This window comes from Grammomys surdaster, unplaced genomic scaffold, assembly GCF_004785775.1.
Source record: "Grammomys surdaster isolate TR1022 unplaced genomic scaffold, NIH_TR_1.0 141, whole genome shotgun sequence".
Lineage (NCBI taxonomy): Eukaryota > Metazoa > Chordata > Mammalia > Rodentia > Muridae > Grammomys > Grammomys surdaster.
The window spans coordinates 3625482-3649626 of record NW_021604599.1 but is presented as its reverse complement, the minus strand read 5'-3'; the positions used below and the strand labels follow the sequence as shown (position 1 = coordinate 3649626).

The following is a 24145-nucleotide window of genomic DNA, read 5'->3' as shown; positions in this document are numbered from 1 at the left end:
CCAAATGGAAAATCTTGGTTGATCTGGTCACAGCGGGGAGGGGGGAAGTTTGTTACTTCACACTCTCTAACCCTCTTTAACCTCCATATCTTATAACAGTGTCTTGAAAGCCTTTTGACTATGTTTCTAAAGCCGGAAATGAAGATGAAAATGCAAACAGCCTGAGTACTGTTTGAAGACCATTTATTAGAAAGAAGCCAGTGAGACATTGTGGGAGCAGACAGGAAGGGGGTTTAGGGTCTTGTGAAGGGCCAGGGACAAAGGACAACAGCCACAGTGCTGTTATCACCTGCTGATGAGTCCTAGGTTTAGGTAATTCACAACAGGTTTTAGAAAGTGGTTATCAACATCAGCTAAGGCAGTAGAGAAACATTGACAAAGGACAAGATGTTCATTGTGATCCTAAGGCCTAGTCCATTTTGGAAGATCAACAGTGAAATTTAAACATCGGAGATTCCTTCTCACTCCCAAATACGTAAGATCCATTTGTTGGCATTTGTACTCCGAGTGTCTGAAATAAGGTAGGCCAGAATTTCAAAGGCTGGAACAAGGGCTTGATTCTTTGATTTAGCACCAAGTAAAATAAGAGAACATCTTCCTGAAAGGTGGAAATGTCTTTTTATTGAACTTCTCCCATTTTGTCCCTTCAGGCCACAAAATATAAGGGCAGGTCCTTGTCCTTAGATTCCTTACTAAGGAGTCTAAAGTGACTGCCATTTTAAGATGGGTTCTCGGGGTTGGTTTAGTGGTATCCACCTGTAGTGTGAGCACTTGAGAGACGAAGGAGGCCACGGATGTGGGGCCAGTGTTGACAACAGAATGGTCTCAAGCCAACCTGGGCTACACAGAACTGAACCACCAGCAGAACCAACAGCAGCAACAGAAAGGGCTGGAGACAGCACAGTGTAGGATGCTTGCCCAGCGTACAGGCGTGATTGGATCCCAGTGCTGTAGGTAGAAGACGAGGCTGCATAGATGCTACCAGTAGAGTTGTTTCCCTTTAAAGTAGGGCAGGAAGTGGTAGCACACAGTGATGCCAGCACTTGAGAGAGGCTGAGGCAAGATCTTGAGTTTAGAACTTCAACACAGGTATAAATGTCCTTAAGGAAGCTCTTTACAGTGCCTTTGAACCCACCATGCAAATCCTTCAATTACTACACCTGTTGGTTAGTTGACTGGTCTTTCTGTCAAGGGGCTGTCCCTGGCATGTCCCGTCTACTCCACAGTGGCAAATGCCCATGGATATTGTCTGCCGTGGATGCTGTCTTACCCTTTAGTCTTCTGTTTATTATCTTGCTCATCAAGGCAGACAGTCCATTTAGATCAAAGAGGAAAACTGACAGGTAGGTCCTAACAACATGGTCCTCAACCTGAGTAGCATGTGGGAACTTAGGGCTTAATTCCATTGTCAGTTAACATAAATCATATACCTCAGTCCATGCATGTTTGAAAAAGAAAACAATCCATATTCAAGTCACTGGTCCCTAAGTGCCAGTGGCTGCATTTTCATAGCGGATTGAATAAGTAGAGGACACAGCGTGGTGGCCCTGTGCCCTGGCTTTTCCTATAAAGGCAGCAGTGAGTTTGCATCTAGTAATATCTGTAAAGCCCGTTGCTTGCTTTCTGGAATCTATAGACAGTGTCTTCTAATACCACATCCCCTCGGACTAGAAAACACCTTTCTGGATTGCAGTGGGCATTGGTTTATGCAAAAGCCTCTAATGAGATATTTATCTGCCTCAAGTGATACCTAATTTTTTTTAACTTTTCCAGAAAAACATGAAAATGTGATCAACCACTTTGACTAACTGAACAGAAGGTTAGATGACTACCAGTTGCTCCGTTAATTGTGCTCTGAGTTTGTTTGATTCAGCATCTCTGATGTTTCTGAATTGCACATCCACAGAAGACAACTAGATCCTAGATTAAACATATGAGGCTATTTTAACAGATCAGGCTTAGTATCTGACTCATTTGGCACAGCCATTAGGAGTAAATCATAATTTTTAGAGAAGTCTTAGGAAAAGAGCTTCGAAATACAGAGGCAAGGAGAGGAGAGGAGGCCCTGCTTCATCCTGCCAATTGCTGCCCTCCTCAGGGAGTAACAGAGGCTTTTGGAATAGTTTCTGGAACTTTCGTCTGTAGAAAGGAGTATATGTGGGGCCATATCTTGTTGGTTTCTGTTCCGGAGAATGTTTCCAACACCCCTTTTTTCCTAAAGATGAAAAACAAAATAGGTAGGTAGATTACACAGGTCTGAATGTGCCTGATGCGCTTTTTCAAAACAGTTTCTAAAGTTCATGTGAGTTTAGACGTCCTATGTGTTTAGGTCTCTGATCCAGGGGGAAGGAACTTGGCTGGACATTGCAAAATCTAGACTGCAGTTCATGTTCTGTCCTCTGGCGTAAAGAAAGGAGTTCTTTAAAAGGATGTCAGCTGTCACACTGAGATTTGTTGTTGGTTAAGCCTATACTAACGCTTTACATCATGCCAAAAGTCCAGCTGCTCCTCCTTGCAGACACACATCCTCTGTGTAGGTACTCAGCCTCAGTCACCAGGCTGACAGGTTCAAAACAGAGCCATCAGCCACCAGGACATCACCTTGGCTTTGCTTTGTCCACAGAAGTCTCTAACACTCATTATCCTACCTTTGACCAAGCACCTTTTCCCTACTATTCTACCTTCCTAACCTCTTTCTTCTGTCAGGGTTCTCCGTTTATCCTTGCAGGTTGTCTGGCTTGTCACCAAACAGACCAATGGTTGAATATGTATTCTGTTCCAGTGTTCAGTAGGGGGACAGATGAAGTGTGGCACTCAGAATCCTGGGATTTGCTTCTCAGACCACACAGAACCACCTTAAGGTTCTGAACTCTCCTAACCCACACTCATTTCTAGGGTGGGCACACTGGTTTGCAAGTCACCCGTGGGGCAGATAACACTTGGTTTATTACTTTCCAAAAACAGGCTATGATGGCTCTACAGCCATTCTCAATGGGCTTTCACTGGGACAAAAGGGCCCCTCTATTGACACCTCATAACATTTGTGAGGTTAAATAATAGCAGCTGCTTTCTAAGTAAACTAGCATCTGCTACAGAGAAAAAATGCAAAGGCGATATTTACATTAGTGTCTGAATTCACCAGCAGGTAGAGCTTTGTGGAGAGCAAGCTTTGAACAAGAAAGCCTCTGAGAGACACTTCAGCACTGAGCTATGGTACCAGGAGTGCGGTACTGCCGAACTGTTCACTCCTAAGCTGTACCATGTGAACACTTGCCCATTATAATTTCTCTGTAATGAAATGGAACCAGCTACAAAAATTAGTCTTCCAAAGAATAAGAACATCATGTCTCCAAACAGATGAACATTCCATGGCTGCAAAGAATAGGGCAACTACTGTAAGCTTTTTAAAATAACAAAACTGGCTATTACGTAGTTTCTTTTTAAGGCTCTTCCCATTTCCATGTAAGCCCAGAGGTAAGTCTGTGCATGGTATCTTAGGCAGAAAAGCTTGAATTTATGGCAATAAGTGGCAGAAGCCCAAAAAGAGAGACACTCCCTCCCCCCTCCCCCATGCAAGCTCCCCAGTCACTGGTTTATAGCTTTTTCCAACTTGCCACATTTTGACAGAACTAATCCCTACAGGCATTTTCTCCTGTCACAGTCCCTTGGTGGTAGTGTTTATCTGCCCAGACACAAAGCATTCTCTGTTTTGTGTCCTGTAGAACAATCAAGCTGACCACACTCAGTACATGAGGTGCTAGTGAACTTGTTCCCACATCCTCAACAGTGCATGGCTGGAGCTAATCACCATCAGCCCCATGACTTTAGCTGGGGGTGGGGGCTGGGGGTGGGGCAGAATGTCTTTCCTGTTCAGTTAACTGAGCTGGCAGGAGCTGAGCTAAATCAGAAGACATTGAAACCTCTGGTGACTGAAGCCAACAGGGAATGGACCTGAAAAGGTTGAGTTTTAATGGCAGTGCTTAAGCCCCTGGGCCAGCCAGCTGTATTTGGACCCTCCCCCCAGCCCCCAGCACTATTTGCGTAAGCAGTGTGAGTGGTTTCTGATGATGATAAACACATGCTGTATCTTATTGCATGGTAAGCCTTGTTTATCTAGTTCTCCCCATTATCCATACAAAGTGAGTTTCTTGGAGGCTCTTAGGAACTGAGTCTAATTGTCTGCATGGACAGGGACCTGGCACAGTGCCGGAAGAGTACCCACCATTGATTCAGTAGCTGAGGATTCTTCAAACCTTTCCCGAGCATCTCTCACTTCAAGTCCCTACTGGTTCTATAAAGCAATATACTATATACTAACTGGCTGTAAGTAAGGAATCAGTGGCACAGAGATGAAAAGCCTTGCAAGTGTCATAGAGCTGTCAGTCTTCAGAGGCAGACTCGACACACAAACACAGTAATGGCTGCTGTAGGAAGGGAATTGACAACTCTTGTAACTTCACCCTCGAGAAATAAACTATTCGAAGCATCAGGACAGTTCAGAGGCTGGCTTCAAATGTTCCTGCATGCTTATCCTAATGAAGCAGTAATGGCCACCACAAGAACAGCTAATACATGTCCAGTATGTTTTGTGCGTCTGGGACAATTTTAGGAGTTACACATACTAACTTTCAAGCCTCCAGCCTCACCCACATTTCATGAAAGAGAAACCAGACAAGTTAAGCAAGAGGTGAAGGCCATGTTAATTAAATAGCAAGCTGGGGTTTGAACCTGGGCTTTCTGACTCTGGCGTCTATGCTTGCATTCCAACAGCAGATACTGCTTTGCCCCTGGATCATTATTAGCAGGATACAATGAAAGCAATCCCCTGGAATTCCACACACCTCCTGGAAGAAGGAAGGGCTGAGGAGACCAGACTGCTGCTTGGCCAGAGTCGGGTATCAGCTCAGTAGTTCTCATATCCTCTAAGATACAGATTTCCTTGAAGAGCAGCTAAAAATGTGAACTTTCAAAGACGTTTGACCACATTACAGGATCCTCAGGCTTGGCTGCCATTTGGAATTCTATGCTTAAGTGTCCTCTCTTGGCACACTGGTAGTCACCACTGTACTTAGTGCTCCAGCACTGGCTGCAGCCATCCACTGCATGGCAGAATGTGGGTGAAATGGAGCCTCCAAGCCTTGGCTGTGGACTAGTCCATACCCACCCTCCCCAGCCCCACAACTGATGCTGACACTGGCAGTAGCCCAGGCCTACAACAGTAAGTATGAGGTTCCCTGACCAGTGAGTGATGCTCAGAGCAAAATTTTGTTTACTTAATAAAAGGTGTACTCAGGCCTTCATGAAAGAGGAAGACAGCCTTTCTGGCAAAAACTGCAACCATGCGGGAAGGAGGAAGACAAAGTCAGTACACAAAAGCAGGTGAACCTAGGAGACAGAAGCCCTGCCTACTTTTTGGTGTTCTTTTCTTTACAGAAGCCTAGAAATTTCCTTATTGCTTAAGGCAGCTGGGATCAGGTCCTCTGGTAGCTTAGTATTTCAGCTAAAGTATGGAAAATCAAAACCTTGGTTGTGCAAGCTGAGAAAAGCAGAAACTCACTGGTAATACTGCAGGACTGGCTCAGTCTGGGCTTCATACGCCTTTAGTCTCTTGACCACTGTCTCTGGTTTGTCGTCCTCACGCTGAATCAGAGGTTCCCCTGTCAGGTCATCAATGCCCTAAGCAGCCAACAGAAGAATGTCAACTTAGCAATACTGTATCCATTTAAGCAGATAGCTTCTGTGTTCAATCACCAATCACAAACACGTGCTACTGTTATAGTAAACCGCATCCAAACTAAAGGCCAAGCTTGGCCGCTGCCAGACTCCAGGTCTTGCATAGTGCTGCACGGTTTAGATTTGGAAGCCTCTTCTCCCGCAGGCCCAAGTCCTCAAGGGTTGGCTCCCAGACATGAGATACTGGAGGTACTAGAAATTCCAACTGTGAGCCAGTGTTGCCAATCTTCACTGCTCTGCCCTTCAATCACACTCTGGCACAGAGTAAAATAAAAAATGCTTTTTTTCTGTGTTAGGTTTCTCATTGCTGCAACTATTTATTTGGGCACATGGTTTCAAAGGCTCCAAATCTTGGCTGCTTGGGCTCATGAATCATGGTTGGAGTGGGTGCAGGTGGTTGGATGCGTGGGGTTTTTATCACAGGATGCACAAGAAGCAGAGTGGGGAAGGGACCAAGGACCATGCATAAGCTGCAGGGGTCCCAGTGGCACACTTTTTCCAGTTGTGAGTTGTGTTCCACTTCAAACACTATGCCACAATCTGGAGACCAAGCAGACAACACATTGAGCTGCCAAGGGGCCATTTCATATTTCAACCATGGCACTTCTGAATGACTAACAGACCTGTCAGAGCAGGAACACACCTTTACTACCAGGCTTCAGGAGACAATACCCTAGCAGTAGTCTTGGTCAGACAGGATGACAAGTTCACAGAACTATGCCTGTTAGGGTGGATGTCAGCTCAGCTCGCTGCAGTCACTCACCACAGTTTTGGGAGGGTTGAATTCAATGTTGTATACTCGACCGCTGGCGGGATGTATCCAGCGAGCAGTAAGGCGTTGTTTAATGACCTCAAAGGGCACGTTGAGATTTATTACTGTGTCTATCTGATAAACTCTATCCAGGGCTTCTGCCTGTGGAAGTGTCCTTGGAAATCCTTTATATGAGTGAGGGGAGGAGAGAGGGGACGAGAAAGCAAGAAAGAAAACATGTTAGGCAAATTGAACCCAAGGAATGACACCAGGCATACTGACCAGAGCTGTAATATACTGAAATCAAATTTGATGTCTACTTGACTGGGCTGTAGAGTGTTCAGATATTTGGTCAAACATTCTGAGAGTGCATGTGACCATATTTGTGTATAAACAGCACATTGCCCTCCCAGGGTTGAAAAGCCTCGGTGAAAGAGTTGGAAGCCTGAGTAAAGACGTAAGGGAAGACTGTCTGCTCACCATCTAACTATCTCCATGCTTCCCAGCCAAACTGAACTCAAGTCAGGCACACCTGTAATCCCATTGCATGGGAAGTGGAGACAAGAAGTCCCGGAGTTCAAAGCCTTGGCTACACACTAATGAGACTACATGAGACTGTCTCAAAACCAAATGAAAGGAGCTAGAGAGATGGCTCAGTGATTTAAGGCACTTGCTGCTCTTGCCTAGGACCCAGGTTCAAACCCTGGCCCCCACATGGAAGCTCAAAGCCATCATAACTCTAGTTGGAGGGATCAGATTTTACCTCTTGGCCTCCCAGGGCACCAGGGATGCACATGGTACACATGCGTAGCATGCAAGCACAGCACTCATAAAAGCACATCTCGGGTGGAGCCAGTGTGAGTCACTACATTTGGTTCTCTAAAATAACAAAACCACCCAAACACAAAGTACCCCAGTCCAGTGGCTTACAAGCACCTGTAACTCCAGCTCCAAAGGACCTGACACCTTCAGGCCTCCAACCTGCACACACATGGCGAGTTCACACAAACACACTAAGGCAGGAATGGTGGCTCACTCCTTTAATCTCAGCACTTGGGAGGTAGAGATGCAGACTGATTTCTGAGTTTGAGGAGAACCTGGTCTTCTTTGTGAGTTCTAAGCTAAGTAGAGCAGCACAGGGAAACCCTATCTTTAAAAAGAAAACAGAAGAGGATGAATCAGGAGGACAGTGTCAGCTGCACTCAAACCCCCAGGAGGCTGTGTTCAGAATATGACAGCAAAGTACAGGGTAACATGCAAAACAATTTTTTACAGTCTGAACATCCCTAATCCAGAAATCGAGATTCAATGACGTCACAAAGTGTCTGATTTGGGATTTAGAATTGAGGGTGTTAAGGAATGCTCAGCTGGTAAAGTCTACACAGCCCAAAGTACAAAAACCCTGATAGAAAGCATGTGGTCTGAGACACTTTAGAAACAGGATACTCAGCCAGTGCAGCTAAAATAGTTTAAACAATGTGGTTCAAAAATAGAAAAGCAGCTAGATCCGATTCCTGGATCCCCAACCACATTGGGGAATGTGAAATACTATTCTGATCCCAAATTTTTTACTTTGCAATGTTATGACTAGGGACATTGTGTCCAGAACACATGGAAAAGCTAGAACTGATGGAAATAATACATTTTTTCAAAAGTGATAAAGGTTAAAATGCAATTGCAATGATTTGTTGGAGCTAAAAACACATCTTGCTAACAAACATGGGAAACTTTGTTCACGACTTAGGCCTTATAATGTGATAAAATAACAAGAAACCTGGATGGAGGGGAAATAGCCTCCAAAAGAAAAGGAATGGCAAGAGGTTCAACCTGTAACTTTTATATAGCCCCAAGTTGGGGAAAAAATCACCTACTATAAATTTTGTAATGAAGTAAGTCATCTGAGAGAAACAACTTTAATATGCTTTATGAGAATAGTAAGGCCGGGCAGTAGCACACGCCTTTAATCCCAGCACTTGGGAGGCAGAGGCAGGCAGATTTCTGAGTTCGAGGCCAGCCTGGTCTACAGAGTGAGTTCCAGGACAGCCAGGGCTACACAGAGAAACCCTGTCTCGAACCCCCATCCCCCCCAAAAAAAAGAAAGAGAATAGTAGAATAGCAGTTCACAGAATGTTTTCATATGCCGAAGTCTGAACATTACATGTTTTACAGGGACCGTTTCTTTCAACTGTCCTAGTAACCATAAGACAGGTGCTGTTGTTATCCTCATTTACAAATGAGGAGAGGAAGCAGCACAACAGCAAATGCCTTCTGTAGCTCGTAAAGCTGTTCAGAGACAGTGAAATGTGAGCACAAGCTGTCTAACCTAACACCTATGCTTGTAACCAAAGAGTTTACACTGAAAAAAGTCTAACAGAAATACCCCTCTATTGACCCAATTCTTACTACAGTGTCCATACTGCTGCTCTTGCGGAGGACCCAGTTTCGGTTCCCGTCACCCACATAGCATCCACGGCCACCAGTAACTCTACTTCCAGGAGCTCGGTCGGATGTCCCTTCTAGCCTCTAAGGGCATCACACACATGTAGTACACATACATAGGTTCAGGCAAAGCACTCTACACAATTTTTTTAAAAAAAATGTTCATCTTCAATAACTCAGAACAAAACATCCATTGAGATAAAAGGCCTGAATCGAAATATCCTGTGACAAGAAAAGAAACATTCTTTTACACCATCATTCCAAACATTAAAAACCCAGATGCAACCTAAGCTGTAGCCAGGTCAGCTTTGGTGAGCTGAAGTACATGTTATTGAGTCTGTCTCAATCTCTGCCACCATGGCCACTTTGTCATGTGCCCAATGGGCAATGACAGAGGATATGGGTGTGTGTGTGTGTGTGTGTGTGGTGTGTGTGCATGAGAGAGAGAGAGAGAGAGAGAGAGAGAGACTGACTTATATATAGGCTGTGGTCCAGGTAGTCAATCCATCGAAGATCCAATAATTCAATAGTTGTTCAGTTCATGAGATGAGGCTAGATGTCTCAGGTAGTCCTCAGTATATGCCAGCTAGGCTCTAATGCCAGTGAAGGAATGGACTTGCCAGTGGGAGAGCCCGGGCAAGCAGGCAAGGAAGAGGAAGCTTCCCTCTCCCATGTCTTTTATATAGGTTGCCAGCGGAAGGTATGGCCCAGATTAAAGGTGGATCTGGATTAAAAGAGGGTCTTCACACTTCAAATGAAGTAAGGAAATAAAATCCCTTGCAGGTGTACCCAGCCACTTGAGTTTTAGTTAATTCCAGATGTCACTGTCAAGTTGACAACCAAGAACAGCCATCACAAGTCCACCCTTTCTCAACTGTATGTCATGTTTAATTTCCAAATGAAGACAACCAGGTCATAATAATGCCTAAACATAACTACCCCACTTAAAATCACAAACATATATTTAACCAGGTCATAATTAACATGATATAACTATCCCTCACACAGCTGCAAACACATTATAAATTTAGAACAGGTGGCAAATGCCCTTTAAGGGACATTCTTTTAGTTATCTCAAAACTTAAATATAGCCAGTGATAATCTCTTAATTGCTGTTGTATGATAAAAATGAAGGAAAGAAAATATCTGTACAAGAACATTCTTAATAAAATTTTATGGAAGCATTCATGTCAGTTATCATTTCTGTAACTGGTTATGTGGCTTTAGCTGGTATAGATTACTACCTTCCTCTACCACCCATTCAATTTTCTCCTCCCTCAGCAAGCACCTCAGCAGGTCTTGGCGCTTTTCCCGGAGGAGTGACCCATACTTCCATTCCTGATGGATCTGTGCCCTTTGTCATCCTGCCTGGATTAGATTTTTGGAGTTTCCCCTTGGCTTTAATCACAGGACATGGTAGCACCAAGAGAGACCTAATGGATCTCGTACACTCCAAACATCATCTTTCTTACCTCCATGGTGGAGAAGCAGTCCAGTTTCCCCATGGTGATCTGGATCTATCACCTTCCTAACACTGTTCTTTAGCCTGTTGGTTTAAAGGCCTCAGAAACCCGAAGTGGCCAGGGGGAAGTCTGAGCTTCCGGTTCAGTGGAAGACTTGTGGCTCCTGGCAGGAGCACTCCCCCTTCTGGAACCAAATCTTCTAGGCCAGGAGCACTTAAGATCATGGGAACAGGAAGCAAAAATTTTCCTAGTGGGTCACTAGGGGCAATAGTGGAACTATTCACTTTTCTACCCGTTGATTCCTTGGAGCTGTGGATCCTGGCTGTGGGAGAAGCCCTACCACATATTGGACCCTGATTCAAAGCATATACTGCCTTCTAGAGAAGCCTGCCCAGACATCTAGGCTGCTGCCACCTAATTGGCATTGTTGTGTCTTCAAAGGGCCATTCCATTTTTCTATCCTAGTTGCTTCAGGATGATGGGAAACATAGACTCCACAATTGTGGGCCCACCACTGCACTTCTCTGGCTGTGAAGTGAATTCCTTGGTCAGAAGCTATACCATGTGGAATACCATGATGTTGGATAAGGGGTTCTATCAGTCTTTGGATTGTAGTTTTGGTAGAAGCATTACATGCAGGAAAGGCACATCCATAACCAGAATAAGTATACTCCAGTAAGAACAATGTTTTCATTGTCCTTTCCACAGAGGAAGTGATCCAGTGTAGTCAACCTGCCACCAAGTGAGTCAGATAACACCCAGCTCATGATGGGCAGCTCAGGTCACATGGTAACTTGGTGGCCTACTGGCAAATGTTCAGTTCCCACTAAGGCACAGATAGGCCAGAAGCTCTCTCTCAAAGGGAGAATAGTTGTCTGAGATGATGGTAGAGCCTTGCTCCAAAATCCCAAAGGTCTCTTCTGTGATTCACATATTGGGCCTGCCAAAGCTCCAAACAGCATCCCTGTCTGCCACCAACACCTCACGTACCATCAGGTCCAAATGGTAGAACAGCCTACACAGCAGCCTGGACCTGTTGAAGAACCTTCTCCTGTTCTAGGCCCCACTCAAAGTTAGCAGCTTTTTGAGTCACTTGGTAAATGGGCCAGAGTAACACACCCAAGTGAGGATTGTGCTGTCTCCGGAATCCAAATAGGCCCACTAAACGTTGCACTTCTTTCTTGGTGGTATGAAGGGCCAGGTATAATAACTTATCTTCCACCTTAGAAGGAATATCTCTGCATGCCCCACCCCACTGGACTCCTAAGAATTGCACTGGTTGGATTTATTCCCCATCCTCTGATATGTATATATATGCTACCAACTAGTTCAAAGTGGTTTATTGTAGGTATTTGATCACACTGAACACTGAAATTGTTATTCACAAAAAAAAAAAAAAAACAGAAAACAAAAACTTGCTAATTGTACTGTGGCTTAGCCCTTAGCACACACCTTTAGTCCTCTGGCTGGAATACACACACCCTTAGTATACACTAATTCCAAACAGTGAAGGTAAAGTTAGTTTGTAGAAGGAAACACCCTTGTTTGAAAGTGATGTCTAATTAAGTGGCAGAAAAAGTGACAAATCAGAGAAAGATTTGACAGAATGAGTCAAAGATAGGATATGCCCAACGAGGGGGGGGGGGTGGAAAGGGAAGCTGTTTAAGAGAGCAGTGCAGAGAGAGAAAGAAAGAGGAGGAGGCAGTTTTACCCAGAGAGCTTTACAGAGACAGGGTGAAGACAGAATGAGCCAGAGAATGATGAGCCAGAAGATTAGATTGTGAAAGTTACTCTGAGGCCAAGCAGAGCAATTCAGAAGAAGCCCAGAGAAGCCAGACTGAATCAGTCAGTGTGGAGAGGAGTTCTGAGACAGAATAGCTGAGTTGAACTAGCCAGCTAGAGATCAGAAAAAAACAAGAAAGGAGTGAGCTTATTCAGCAGTAAGACTCAGAGGCTGAGAACCTTCTAGGCCTACATTAGATTGTACAGAGGGTAATCGCTAACAGAACTAGGACTAGGTTAGCAGACAGAGGCAGTAAGCCTTCAGAGATAACAAAAGTTATTTTTTTTTTTACAATGGTTGCTACCTCCTACTTATTGGGTCTGATCAGCATACTGTCATGAACCACTAGTGATATTTTGTGGATAGGACATACAATCAAGATCCTTTCAAACTAAGTTATGACATATGGCTGGAGAGTTCATCTATCCTGAGGTAAAACTATAAAGATAAACGACTGGCCTTGCAAATGAAAGCAGATTCTTCTGGTGGTCCTTACAAATGAGTGCCAAGAAAAAAACACATCTGCTAGATCAGGAGCTGCATACCATATACCAAGAAATGTGTTCCTCTGTGTTCTGGTGGTTTTGTGTCAGCTTACACAAGCAAGATTCATCAAAGAAGAAGGAGCCACAGGTGACGAAATGCCTTCTTGAGATCCAGCTGTAAAGGCATTTTCTTAATTAGTGATCAGTGATGGAGGGCCCAGGCCATGATGGATGGGGCCATCCCTGGCAGGTGGTCCTGGTTCTATAGGACAGGCTGAACAAGCCAAGGGAAGCAGGCTAGTAAACAGCACCCCCCCCCCCACATCCCACGGCCTCTGTACCAGCTCTGGCATCAAGGTTCCTGCCCAGCTTTGAGTTCCTGTCCTGACTGCCTTTGGTGATGAACAGTGATATAGAGGTGTAAGCTGAATAAACCCTTTCCTACCCAACTTTCTTTTTGATCATGGTGTTTCCTGGAAGCAATAGAAATCCTAGCACACTCTGCTTAAGTAAGGATACCACTTCTGGTACAACAGCTGCAATTGGAGTCACTACTTGATTTAGTTTTTGGTAGCCGTCATTCTCCATAATCTGTCTTCTGCAGTGACCAGATAGGAGAGTTAAAGGGACGTGTGATGGGGACCACCACCCCTGCACCTTTTCAGTCCTTGACGGTGGCACTGATTTCTCCATCCCTTCAGGGATGTGTTACTGGTTTTGAGTCACTGTTTTCTCTGGTAGAGGCGACTCTAAGGCTTCCATTGCCCCGTTCCAACCATAGTTTTCCTCAGTCTACACGTGGGAACTTTCCAGTTGTCTCTCTGAAGTATTTGTCACACCAGAAAAAAACAAAAAAAAAAAACAAAAAAACCCTAACATAATAAGGAAAAAAATATTAAATATTACTTGGTGGTAGGGAGATCAAAACTTATATCTAATAGTGAATGGAAGTTTATCTGTACACATGTGTAGGAGGAGCTAAGGTGGGAGGAGTGTGGAGAGGAAGAGGAAAAGGAAGAGGAGGAGCTAGGGGGAGCAGAGATGTAGGAGCAGTGGAGAGCCACGTGGGTGTGGAGAGCAGTCGTGGGTAACAACTTTTATTTAGGTTAGCTAATTGGGAAACAACTCACTTTGTATGGGCATATTGTTATTGAGCATTGCCAAACATATAAAGCCTTTGATTAATCTTTAAGTATTAGAGTCTCATTTTTCTACCGGGCCTGCGTGGATGGCGGGATAGTCTGGGCAATGCCCAGCCTTGTGGAGACAGTGTGGAAGATTGGCAGAGCCATCTCCCACGCTGACGTCTCATGGGTGGCAGGGCTGGTGTTTCTAGCTGGCCATTTCTAGCTGTGATGCACACGTGGTTTCTGGCCGAGAAACATGGTGGCTGAGCTAGGCAGAGCCGCTGCAGCTTAGATAGTAGGCTTGACTAGCGGCCATTTTAAATATCTCCTACAACACACGTGCTTTCATTCCTTTAGAGAATGCCTGTTTGAGTTAAAGAGAGGCAATTAAAAGCAGTGCTGTAGAAGGGTGTGACCCCTGAGGACTCCAGGCTGCTTTTCTTATACATTTCATCCGCTTTAGTTTTTCTAAAGGAAAAGGCATTGTTCCAGTACAACAATGAAGAAATAAAAAACAACTAGTCCACATTCCAGGCCCTTCCCCTGGTGCCCTGTCTTTGGCCCAGTCCCCAGATATACTCCCCTAATGGCCATGGGCTAGTCTCTTGGAAAGTTTGCCACTTCCCTGTGCTGGGCAGTGTCTATACTCAACCTTCAAGCACCTCATTCCTTCAGCTAAACAGACTCACATAGGCTCTCTACCACCAGGAAAGCTTCTAACTCCCAGCATCTCACAGAGAATCAAGGCCTCATTAAATCCGAGAATAAAATGTTGGCCTGTGTATCCATATTTTCTATCAGAAAAGGAAGCAAGCAGCTACCTGCTCAAACACAGGCTTGAGTATAGCTCGGTGGGTAATATGCCTGTCTAGCATACAGGCAGCCCCAAGGAATCACAACACCACATAAACAAGCTTGGCCATCCCTTCCTGCAATCACAACACCTCGGAGGCAGAGACCAGAGGATCAAAAGTTGTAGTTCATCCTTAGCTCCACAGCAAATTGGAGGCCAGTATGGGATACATAATACCTTGTCTCAAAGTAAGTTGATCAGTTAACTAATTAAATTTCAAAGATAGACTCATAGGCGATTGACTGCGCATTCTCCTACCAGCACTCATTTCGTCAGCTGCAGAGATGCTCAGGGCACTGCTCTTACCATCCAACAGCCAGCTACACTGGGTAAGGTTTTTCAGCTCATGAAGGGCCAGCCGAGTCATGACGTCATCTGGGATGAGCTTTCCTTGGTCAATGAAAGTCTTGGCCAACACACCAATTTCTACAACAGAAGGAAAAGTCAGTGTGTTTACTGCATCCTATATCAGATCTCAGGAATTAGCTGTCTACAAGATGCTTCTGGACGTCGGGTCCAATGGAAAGAGTGTTATCAACAGCTTTTTTTTTTTTTTTTTTTTTTTTTTTGCTACAAGCAGAGGTTATGGTGGACATGCAATACCAGCAGGTGGGGGAAGGAGGATAAGGAGTTCAAAGCCAGCCCTGGGTACATAAATGGGTTTGAGGCCAGGTTGTACTACAGAGGACCCAAGTCACCAAGTCAGTGGGATTACCCCATGTTTAACCCCCACGTGGTCTGCAAGTCCTAGGCTATCTAGAGCTGTATAATGAGATCTTACCCCAAAAGAACAACAAAACCAAAATGGGAATGGTGCAGTCAGAAGGCCAAGGTGAGAGGATTTCTGCAAGCTTGAGGCCAACCTCAAATACACGGTGAGTTCTAGGCAGCCACAGATACACAGAAAGACCATGTCTCAAAAAAATACAAAAACATCAAAAAACCTAAGAATCAGGAAGAGGTGAGAGTGTAGATTTAGCTGAGTTTTAAAAATATTTGCTTAGCATGAAAGAAGCCTTGGGGCAGCTCTCCAGCATAAGACTGACCATGGTGGGTGAACACGCCTGGAATCCCAGCATCGGGTTAGTGGAAGCAGTAGCATCAGAAGTTCAGGACCATCCTCAGCTATACAGAGAGCCCATAGCCCACTCAGGCTACAAGAGACTCTGTCTCAAAAAAAATTTTTTTTTTTTTTTTTACAAAAGTAAGGCTATTTCTCATATATATATATACACACACACACACACACACAAATGTTTACATATTTTATTTTCCTACAGCTTCTAAAAACTTTTGGTAGGAAGAAAACCTACAGGGTTAACAAAGGTGGTAGCTCAGTTGGTAAGCACTTGCCTTGAAAGCATGAGGCCCTCAGTTCAGTCCCCAGGATTCACATAAAACAGAAGCTGCTGTGGTAGTGTGAGCATGGCAGACAGAAGGGAGACAGCAGAAGCAGGTGGATCCTGGGATTTGCTGGCCAGAGAGCCCGCCTCACTTGGCAGGAGATCTCACTCCAGGCCAGTGAGAGGCCCCATCCCAAAGAAAAAGGTGGATGATGGATTTTAACCAAGAGTTTATCATTACTATACCAGCTGCCATATGATAAACATACCATCAGGTTTACAAAACAACGTCCAGGACTTGGTTCCTGAGAGTGTTCTCCAAACTCATTGAAGTAACTTTATTTTTTTGGGGGGGGGGCAAGGGGGGTTGATTTGTGGATCTGCTATTCAGAGCACTTTGCTGCTCTTTCAGAGCTCCTGAGTTCAGTTCCCAGCACCCACACTGAGTGGCAAAAAAAAACCAAAAAACAAACACCTTGTAACTCCAGCTTCAGGGGATTCAGTGCCCTCTTCTGGGCTTCAAGGGAATTACATTTACATGTGCATATACACACACACACACACACACACACGCACACACACGCACACACATAAAAAGAAAATAAAAATTTAAAGTTACTAAATAAAATAGCTTTTGGAAAGTTCCATGTACATAATATATGTAGACCTCATTTGTCTCTTTTGACTCCTTTTTTTTTTTTAAATTATGTGTATGGGTGTTTTTTCTGCATGTATGTGTCTGGGTGCTATGTGCATATTTAGTTCCCAAAAGGCTGAAAGAGGGCCTTAAATCCCCTGGAACTGGAGTCATAGATAGTTCTGAGCTGCCATGTGGTGCTGGGAATCAGAGCTGGTCCTCTGGTAGAGCAGCAGTGCTCTTACTAAGAGCCATCTCTCCAGGCCCATGAATGTTCCTTTAAATCTCACCATTCCCCTACACAGTCATTATACTTGCAGGTACTGAGTATTTAATGAGAATTACATTAAAAAAAAAAAAGATAACAAACACAAAAAGTCTCCCTGGGCCATCATTCCTCCCTCCAGCTACTATATGTCCTTCCCTTCAAAGATGACGCAGCTTGGAAGGCTTCTTCCAGACCTGTCTGTCTCCTGCTTCCTTCTCGCTGTGCCTCAGGACAGAGTTTCAGCCCAGTTCCACAGGTCTGGCAGTGCGATGCTTGCCTAGCATGGTCCACATGGTCTGTCTTCATCTTACCTCTTCCCTTCCCACTTGCCCGCCTTCCCTCCGGGCATGCCCCTTACCAGGAGACTAACTCTGGCCCTCCTAACCTCTGCACAATTCCCTTGCTCCTTCTTTTGATAGATAATCTGATTCACAACCATGTAGTTTGTCCAGAATAAACAAATCAAAAGATATAGATATGTGTTGGGTGGCCAGACTTTCATGAGACAAAACTTGTTATGAAATCTGGTGCCCAGAGAAACAATGTTGAGAGGTGGTACAACCTTTGAGAGGCTTGGGTCCTTACCCCACCCTCATAAAGAGATTCATGATGTTGGATGAGTTCTAGGTGACTGCTTATTGTGGTTTCTCTCTTCTTCATGCACCCACTTGCCTGCAAGATATAACACAGCACAGACCCAGGTACAGCTCACAAGATGGCAGGACTTCCAATCCCAACAACTGTGTACTACATAAACTTCAGTTTTTTACATATGAATTATTCAGTGTCTAGTCTTTGATTATAGCAATGAAAATAGACATTATTTTAAGGACTCTGTCTCAGGATTTCCATTGCTGTGAAGTGACACTATGACCAAGACAACTCTTATAAAGGACATTTAATTGAGGCTGTCTTACAGTTTCATTAGTTCAGTCCATTATCATCAAGGCAGGAAGCATGGTGTTAGAGGAGCTAAGAGTTCTACATCTTGTTCTGAAAGCCAACAGGAAAAGACCATCTCCCATGTGGCTAAAAGGAGGGTCTCAAAGCCTACCCCCATAGTGACATACTTCCTCCAACAAGGTCACACTTACTCCTATAAGGTAACACCTCCTAATAATGCCACTCCCTGAGGCAAGCATATTCAAACCACCACAGACTCTTATAGTAAGACATCCACACGTTCCTAGGTAACCAAAAGTTCTTTAGGCTTCCATATTTGACAAGCTCCTCTTTCTGTCTCTGTCTCCCGCTCTCCCTCTTCTGAAGCCACATGTCTACATTCTGCTATGGATTGAGCTAGTTCAGTCCCAAGTCCATACACTGAAACACTAACCTAACCCCTAATGTTTCACTATATTCATAGACTGTATTTACCTTTAGGAGGGTAATTAAGGTTGAATGGGGTCATAGGGTGGGGCCTCAATCTGACAGAAACTGTAAACTCCAAGGAAACAGTGGTAGTACCTGAGCACAAAAGAAAGGCCATCTGCGGAGAAAGAGAGAAGGTGGCTGGTTACCTGCCAGAAAGGCAAGCTGTTCCAGGAACCAACTCTTCCAGCGCCTTGATCTCGGATCTAGGCTCCAAAAACAATTCTGCTATTTCACCCATCCAGTCTAGTGTGCTGTTATGACAGCCACTGTGACTAATACACACATCCATGTGCCTGCCTGACCCCATACCCCTAACCCTCATTGTGAACACCTTCAGCGGAATCTCACACTCTGTGTGTACGCCTAATGGACCCACAGATCACTGGGTGGATGGATGGACATGTGATCAGACAGACGGGTCAGGATTCTCCTGAGTTCTAGCTGTGGTGTTTTATTAAATGATCTATGAAGGGAGCCATGTGTTGTGGGGGATGAAGGAGAACAAAACACAATGGCATATGCATAAAAACACCAAAGGAAACACATTGTTTTCTATATGAAAAATGAAAAAAAGAAACCTAACAATTTAGCAGAAGCTTTTTGTGGTAGTAGTCATAAACCAATCTTTTTTTTTTAAAGATTGCTCTGAATTAAAAATAATTTTTAAAGATACAAATTCTAAATAATTCTAAAGATACAAAATAATGGAAAAAGAGAAGCTAATTCAAACATCAACTGAACATTTTAACATATCCATATAATACAATAAAAAGTAATGAAATACTAATACTACAATATGAGGTAATCCTTGAAAGCCTAAGCTGGGAACAGTGGCATTCACCCCAAGTTTCAGCTAACCAGGAGGCCGAGGTAAGAGGGTCAGCTGAGCCCAGGAGTTCACATCTGCCTGGGCTACACAGTGAAACACTCTGAAAACAGCAGACACCACTCAGGGTCAAAGATGCTTACAATTGACCATTACAACCTGATTGGACCTACATGATAGAGGGAATAATCCTCCCACTCCAAGTTTTCCTCTGACCTCCACATACTTAGTGTGGCACACATACACACACATACTTGGAGGTAAGAGGCCATGCCTCAAATCTCTCCTCCCTAGCCTTCCCCAGACAGCCCTAAGATTAACATGCTAGAAGTAAATAAATGTTTCTATGCTAAGTGAAAAAAGCTAGAGGAAAAAAAACCCACAGACTTTTCATTTCATTCCTGGGACACGTCCAGAATGTGGGATTGTAACACTCAGCAGTTGTTGCCAGAGGCTTGGGTGGGGTGGGTGGGGATGGGAGTGTCTCATAGGTAGGAGGTTTCTTTTGTGGGTAATAAAAATGTTCTAAAATCTGTTGTGGTAACAGTTACCCAACTCAGTGACATACTAGGTGCACTGGATTTTATATACACATTAAATGTTGACGTTACATGAGTCACCTCAACACAGTCATGCTGGGGAGGAATGAAGTGCACTCCCGGGACGCTGCTGGGGGATCTGCACATTATGGACCTGTGCTATCACTTACAGAAAACACAAAGGCACCTGAATACAGTTCCTTGTGTCCTGCTGACCCCAACCATAAAATTATTTTTGTTGATTCTCCATTACTATAATTTTGCTACTGTTATGAACTGTGTTTCCCAATGATCTTAGGTGACCCCTGTGAAAGGGTCATTCAACCTCCCCCAAGGGGTCTTCATACACACACAGGGTGAGAACCATCATACTAAGGAAAGACAGATTAGCATCAAGTCATATGTGCATAAAATAATTTATTTTAATTTATTTATTTTGGGTTTTTTTTTCAAGACAGGGTTCCTCTGTGTAGCCCTGGCTGTCCTGGAACTCACTCTGTAGACCAGGCTAGCCTCGAACTCTCAAACTCAGAAATCCTCCTGCCTGTGCCTCCCAAGTGCTGGGATTAAAGGCGTGTGCTTTTTTTTTTTTTTTTTTTTTAAGATGAGGTCTCTCTGTGTAGTTTTGGTTGTCCTGGAGCTTGCTCTGTAGACCAGGCTGGCCTCAGACTTTCTGAGATCCAACTGCCTCTGCCTCCCATGTGCTAGAATTAAAAGCATGTGCCACCACTGCCTGGCATGTGAATGAAATATTTTACAAGACTCTCATGGCTAAATATTCATTTAGATTTTTTTTTTTTTTTAAATTCCAAACCAAGCTGGGCGGTGGTGGCGCATGCCTTTAATCCCAGCACTTGGGAGGCACAGGCAGGCGGATTTCTGAGTTTGAGAGTTCAAAGCCAGCCTCGTCTACAGAGTGAGTTCCAGGACAGCCAGGGCTACACAGAGAAACCCTGTCTCGAAAAACAAAAAAACAAAAAACAAAACACAAAAAAATTCCAAACCATGTACATATATGGACTATTACAAATTACCTTTATAAAAGTAACCTATCCTCAATCTGAGATAGTTCTCCACACCTATGCTTCATGGATCTACACAAGGATACTTGGCCAGATGGACACTTGGGAGCCCAAGATTATCTACTGAGTTAGACTCTCCCTCCCTACAGATGATAGCAAATGAGACTGAAATGGTTGGACTGCTAGTCTGGCATCGCAGATGAAGCACCCACCAAGAAGCCAGACCAGACTCTGCTGCTCACATGCTCAACTCACTATGTCTGCCGCAGATGTGTTGCTGTTTCCCTTAAGCCACCCTCCTTTTAAATAAGGAAGCTAAAATGTCCATAAAATAACAAGTTTTTGTTTTGTTTTTTTGCAAATACACTTTGAAATAAAATTTTAAAAATCTACCTAAAATTACATAACGAACCTCAATTTGAGGTTCCTGGGTTTCCACCCTGGTCTCTCAGAAAATACAGTTTATTTCCATTTTGTTTTTTGTGTATATGAGAGGGGCGACTCATGACCTGACTCTCACCATTGTCTAGGCCATACTAATGATCCTGTATCATGTCCATGTCAGGATACGTGCTGCCTGGGTGAGTACAGAAAGGCTGTTCATCACTAAGAGACTTCTTCAATCTCTGTGGAACTCAGTGTTCTTATGAAAGGAATGCGAGGATTACAGTAACCACTTAAGTCTTGGACTGTAGCCGTTTGACTGCTCGGTCCTGGTTGGTAGTCTAAGGTCTCCAGGTCTGCTGCTGTCAACAGTGCAACTGGTGTTTCCACAGTTATTGTCATCTCTTCTGAGATGACTGTTTTTCTCACATAGACTTTTCGTCTTAATGAATACTCTTCACTTCTTGCATTTTAAGTCAAAGTAGGAAACAATGACGTGCTGCCTGCTGGAAGGAATGGAGCCTATCACCACGGCCACCAAACACATTCCAAACTCTGTCAGGGTGATAAAGAGCACTTTTATGAAATGATAGGTCGTGCCTAGAAATTCCACCCCTGGAATTTACTCAAAGGAAAATAAGCAAAGTTGTTGCCAGCTCTTCAAATGCACAGCACTATTTATTATAGCAAAGAATGGTTAAGAACATAAATCTCCAGTAAGCCGGGTGGTGGTGGCGCACACCTTTAATCCCAGAACTTGGGAGGCAGAGACAGGTGGATTTCTGAGTTCGAGGCTAACCTGGTCTACAGAGTGAGTTCCAGGACACCCAGAACTACACAGAGAAACCCTGTCTCGAAAAACCAAAATAAATAAATAAATAAATAAATAAATAAATAAATCTCCAATAAATAGGGGCCTGGGGTGCCAGCTTGATTAGCATGCACAAAGCTTGAGGTTCAGTTTCTGGCACTGGAAAAATGGAATAGTCAATAAGGGACAAAGTTTAAATCCAGTTTGCGATCTTGATGAAATTAAATCTGAGACGATATAGAAGCATGCTCACAACGCATGAGAACAAAAAGCACCCAATAACGGTTGTACAACGGCACACAAGCGCAACAGAGAGGGAAAGGGGAGAGCACCAAAGGGTTAATCGATTGTCTCCTGGTGAGGTCAGTTAATGCAGGATATCAGTTCCACTTCTGTTTTCTCCAGTCTTTCCTTCCTTCCTTCTCTCCTTCGATCATTCCTTTGTTTGTTCCTTCATTCCTCTCTTCCTTCCTTGTGATTTAGTATCAGAAAACATGAAGTACCTTTTTGGATTTTGTTTTCAGTTTTTTGCTTTTTTTTTTTTTTAGATTACATCTTCTTTGCTTGATTCTGTGGGAAATATCTAATCCATTCACAAATATTTATTGAGACTGTATTCTCAATATATAGAGAGAATATAGGCTGTATTCTCAATATAAATTTGCAAAGGACCTACACAAGATCTTCCAGCTACCACTTAGTAAAGGCTACTCTACACAATAAACCATAACATCTGTGAGAACAATCTCATGACACCTACCACGCTTTGTTTTTGTTCTCGTCCATACTTCTTTGAAGAACAAGTGACCCCCCAACATCCCAAGACCTGCCAGTTCTGGATTTCAAGTATCTACTAGAAGAGCCAGGCTCAGTGGAAACCATCCCAAGGGGACTGGCTGGGGCTTCTCTCTGAGATCTGTAACTTTTTCCAGCTGAACAAAGAGCCAGCTTCCTGTGTGTACCTTGAACTTTGACCTGCAAAGACTTCTCTCATGAACCTTAGTTGTCCTAGCAGGGCCCAACAGTTCTGCAATTCCAACACTGATGCAATCAAAGCAGGAGGATTGCTACAAATTCAAGACTAGCCAGAGCAACTGTGTGAGATCAGTTCAAACAAACAAACAAAAAATACTTCCAATAATGAATCTTTAAAGTTTGTATTAAGTAATTGTCGTTCTATGTCATAAAAAAAGGAATGACGGTTAAAACTGCTGAGTGGGCAGCTGAACAACTTTGTGTCCCTCTCCTTGGTCTCTCTGGTCTCTTTCCGTGTTACAGAGTTGCAGGTAGTGGTCACCCTGCAAGAAGCATTGTTTCTTCATTTTCAGAAATTTATTGAAGTGCCCTTTCTTTTACTCTTTTTAAATGTCCTGTGTTTTCCTGTCAGTGAGCATTCTTTGCTACCCACAGTCAGGCCAGCTCTGAGTCGGTATGCAGGGTACCCCTAAACACTTCTGTACTTTGGATAGCAGGCAGTCTTCAGGACTTGGGACTGTTTGCAGTAAGTAACATTGTAATCTGTTGCACTAAGAACATTTAGCAAGAGTCAAACAACTTAACCTTTCGATAAAGTTTAATTAACTGCAACCTTTATTATTTCTTAAGGTCAACATTAGAAGAGAATGAAAACATGGTCCAGGGGTGCAGAGGATCCACCCAAAGAAACTCAAAGCAATGGGTTGAGTCCCCCCACCACATTTAAATATCAGTGTCTTTTAAACTAACAACAAGCTGGGCGCTGGTGGCGCATGCCTTTAATCCCAGCACTTGGGAGGCAGAGGCAGGCGGATTTCTGAGTTCGAGGCCAGACTGGTCTACAGAGTGAGTTCCAGGACAGCCAGGACTATACAGAGAAACCCTGTTTCGAAAAAAACAACACAAAACAAAAAGCTAACAACAACAAAAACAACAACAAAAAACCCACTATTTCCTAGAAATTAGCTATGCACCCACCAGGAAGGAGTGGGCAGGTAAATAAATCAGGGTAGACTCAGCAGACACATGGTAAACAGTTCCATAGACATCTGTCTCCATATGGGATGACTGACTGAGTGCAAAAACACGGATGTAGGTAGAGTAAATATATGGTAACTTGATACACTGAGGCTGTACTAATGTGCTTTACACAAAGTCATTTCCAGAAGGAAATACATTGTTTCTCTCTGAGGAACCCGGCTGAGGTAGGGACTAAGGGAAAACTTTGCTTTTTGTTTTTATGCGTTTCTGTTTCCCTTCTCGACCTTTACTTCAGTAGTCGTCGTCTTCTTCTTCTTCTTCTTCTTCTTCTTCTTCTTCTTCTTCTTCTTC

The 24145-nt window shown here is 43.8% G+C and overlaps 2 protein-coding genes across 3 annotated transcripts in view; one reads left to right on the top strand and one right to left on the bottom strand.

Annotated features, from left to right (window-relative positions):
• Cdc37l1 (cell division cycle 37 like 1) overlaps positions 1-20938 on the top strand; it is a 50421-nt gene extending 29483 nt beyond the window's left edge. Inside the window, exon 7 of one of the 2 annotated variants that reach the window (XM_028764005.1) lies at positions 20793-20938. In XM_028764005.1, the coding sequence (XP_028619838.1) occupies positions 20793-20846 (54 nt within the window). In that variant the 3' untranslated portion in view covers positions 20847-20938. Of the gene's footprint in view, positions 1-4770; positions 6029-20792 lie in introns of those variants that run through there. The other variant, XM_028764006.1, reaches the window with a different exon arrangement.
• Positions 167-24145, bottom strand: part of Ak3 (adenylate kinase 3) — a 25079-nt gene continuing 1100 nt past the window's right edge. Inside the window, exons 2-5 of the mRNA XM_028764008.1 lie at positions 14941-15060; positions 6497-6669; positions 5558-5676; positions 167-2215 (exon numbers count right to left, since the gene is read on the bottom strand). Coding sequence (XP_028619841.1) covers positions 2095-2215; positions 5558-5676; positions 6497-6669; positions 14941-15060 — 533 coding nt within the window. The 3' untranslated portion in view covers positions 167-2094. The remainder of the gene's footprint in view (positions 2216-5557; positions 5677-6496; positions 6670-14940; positions 15061-24145) is intronic.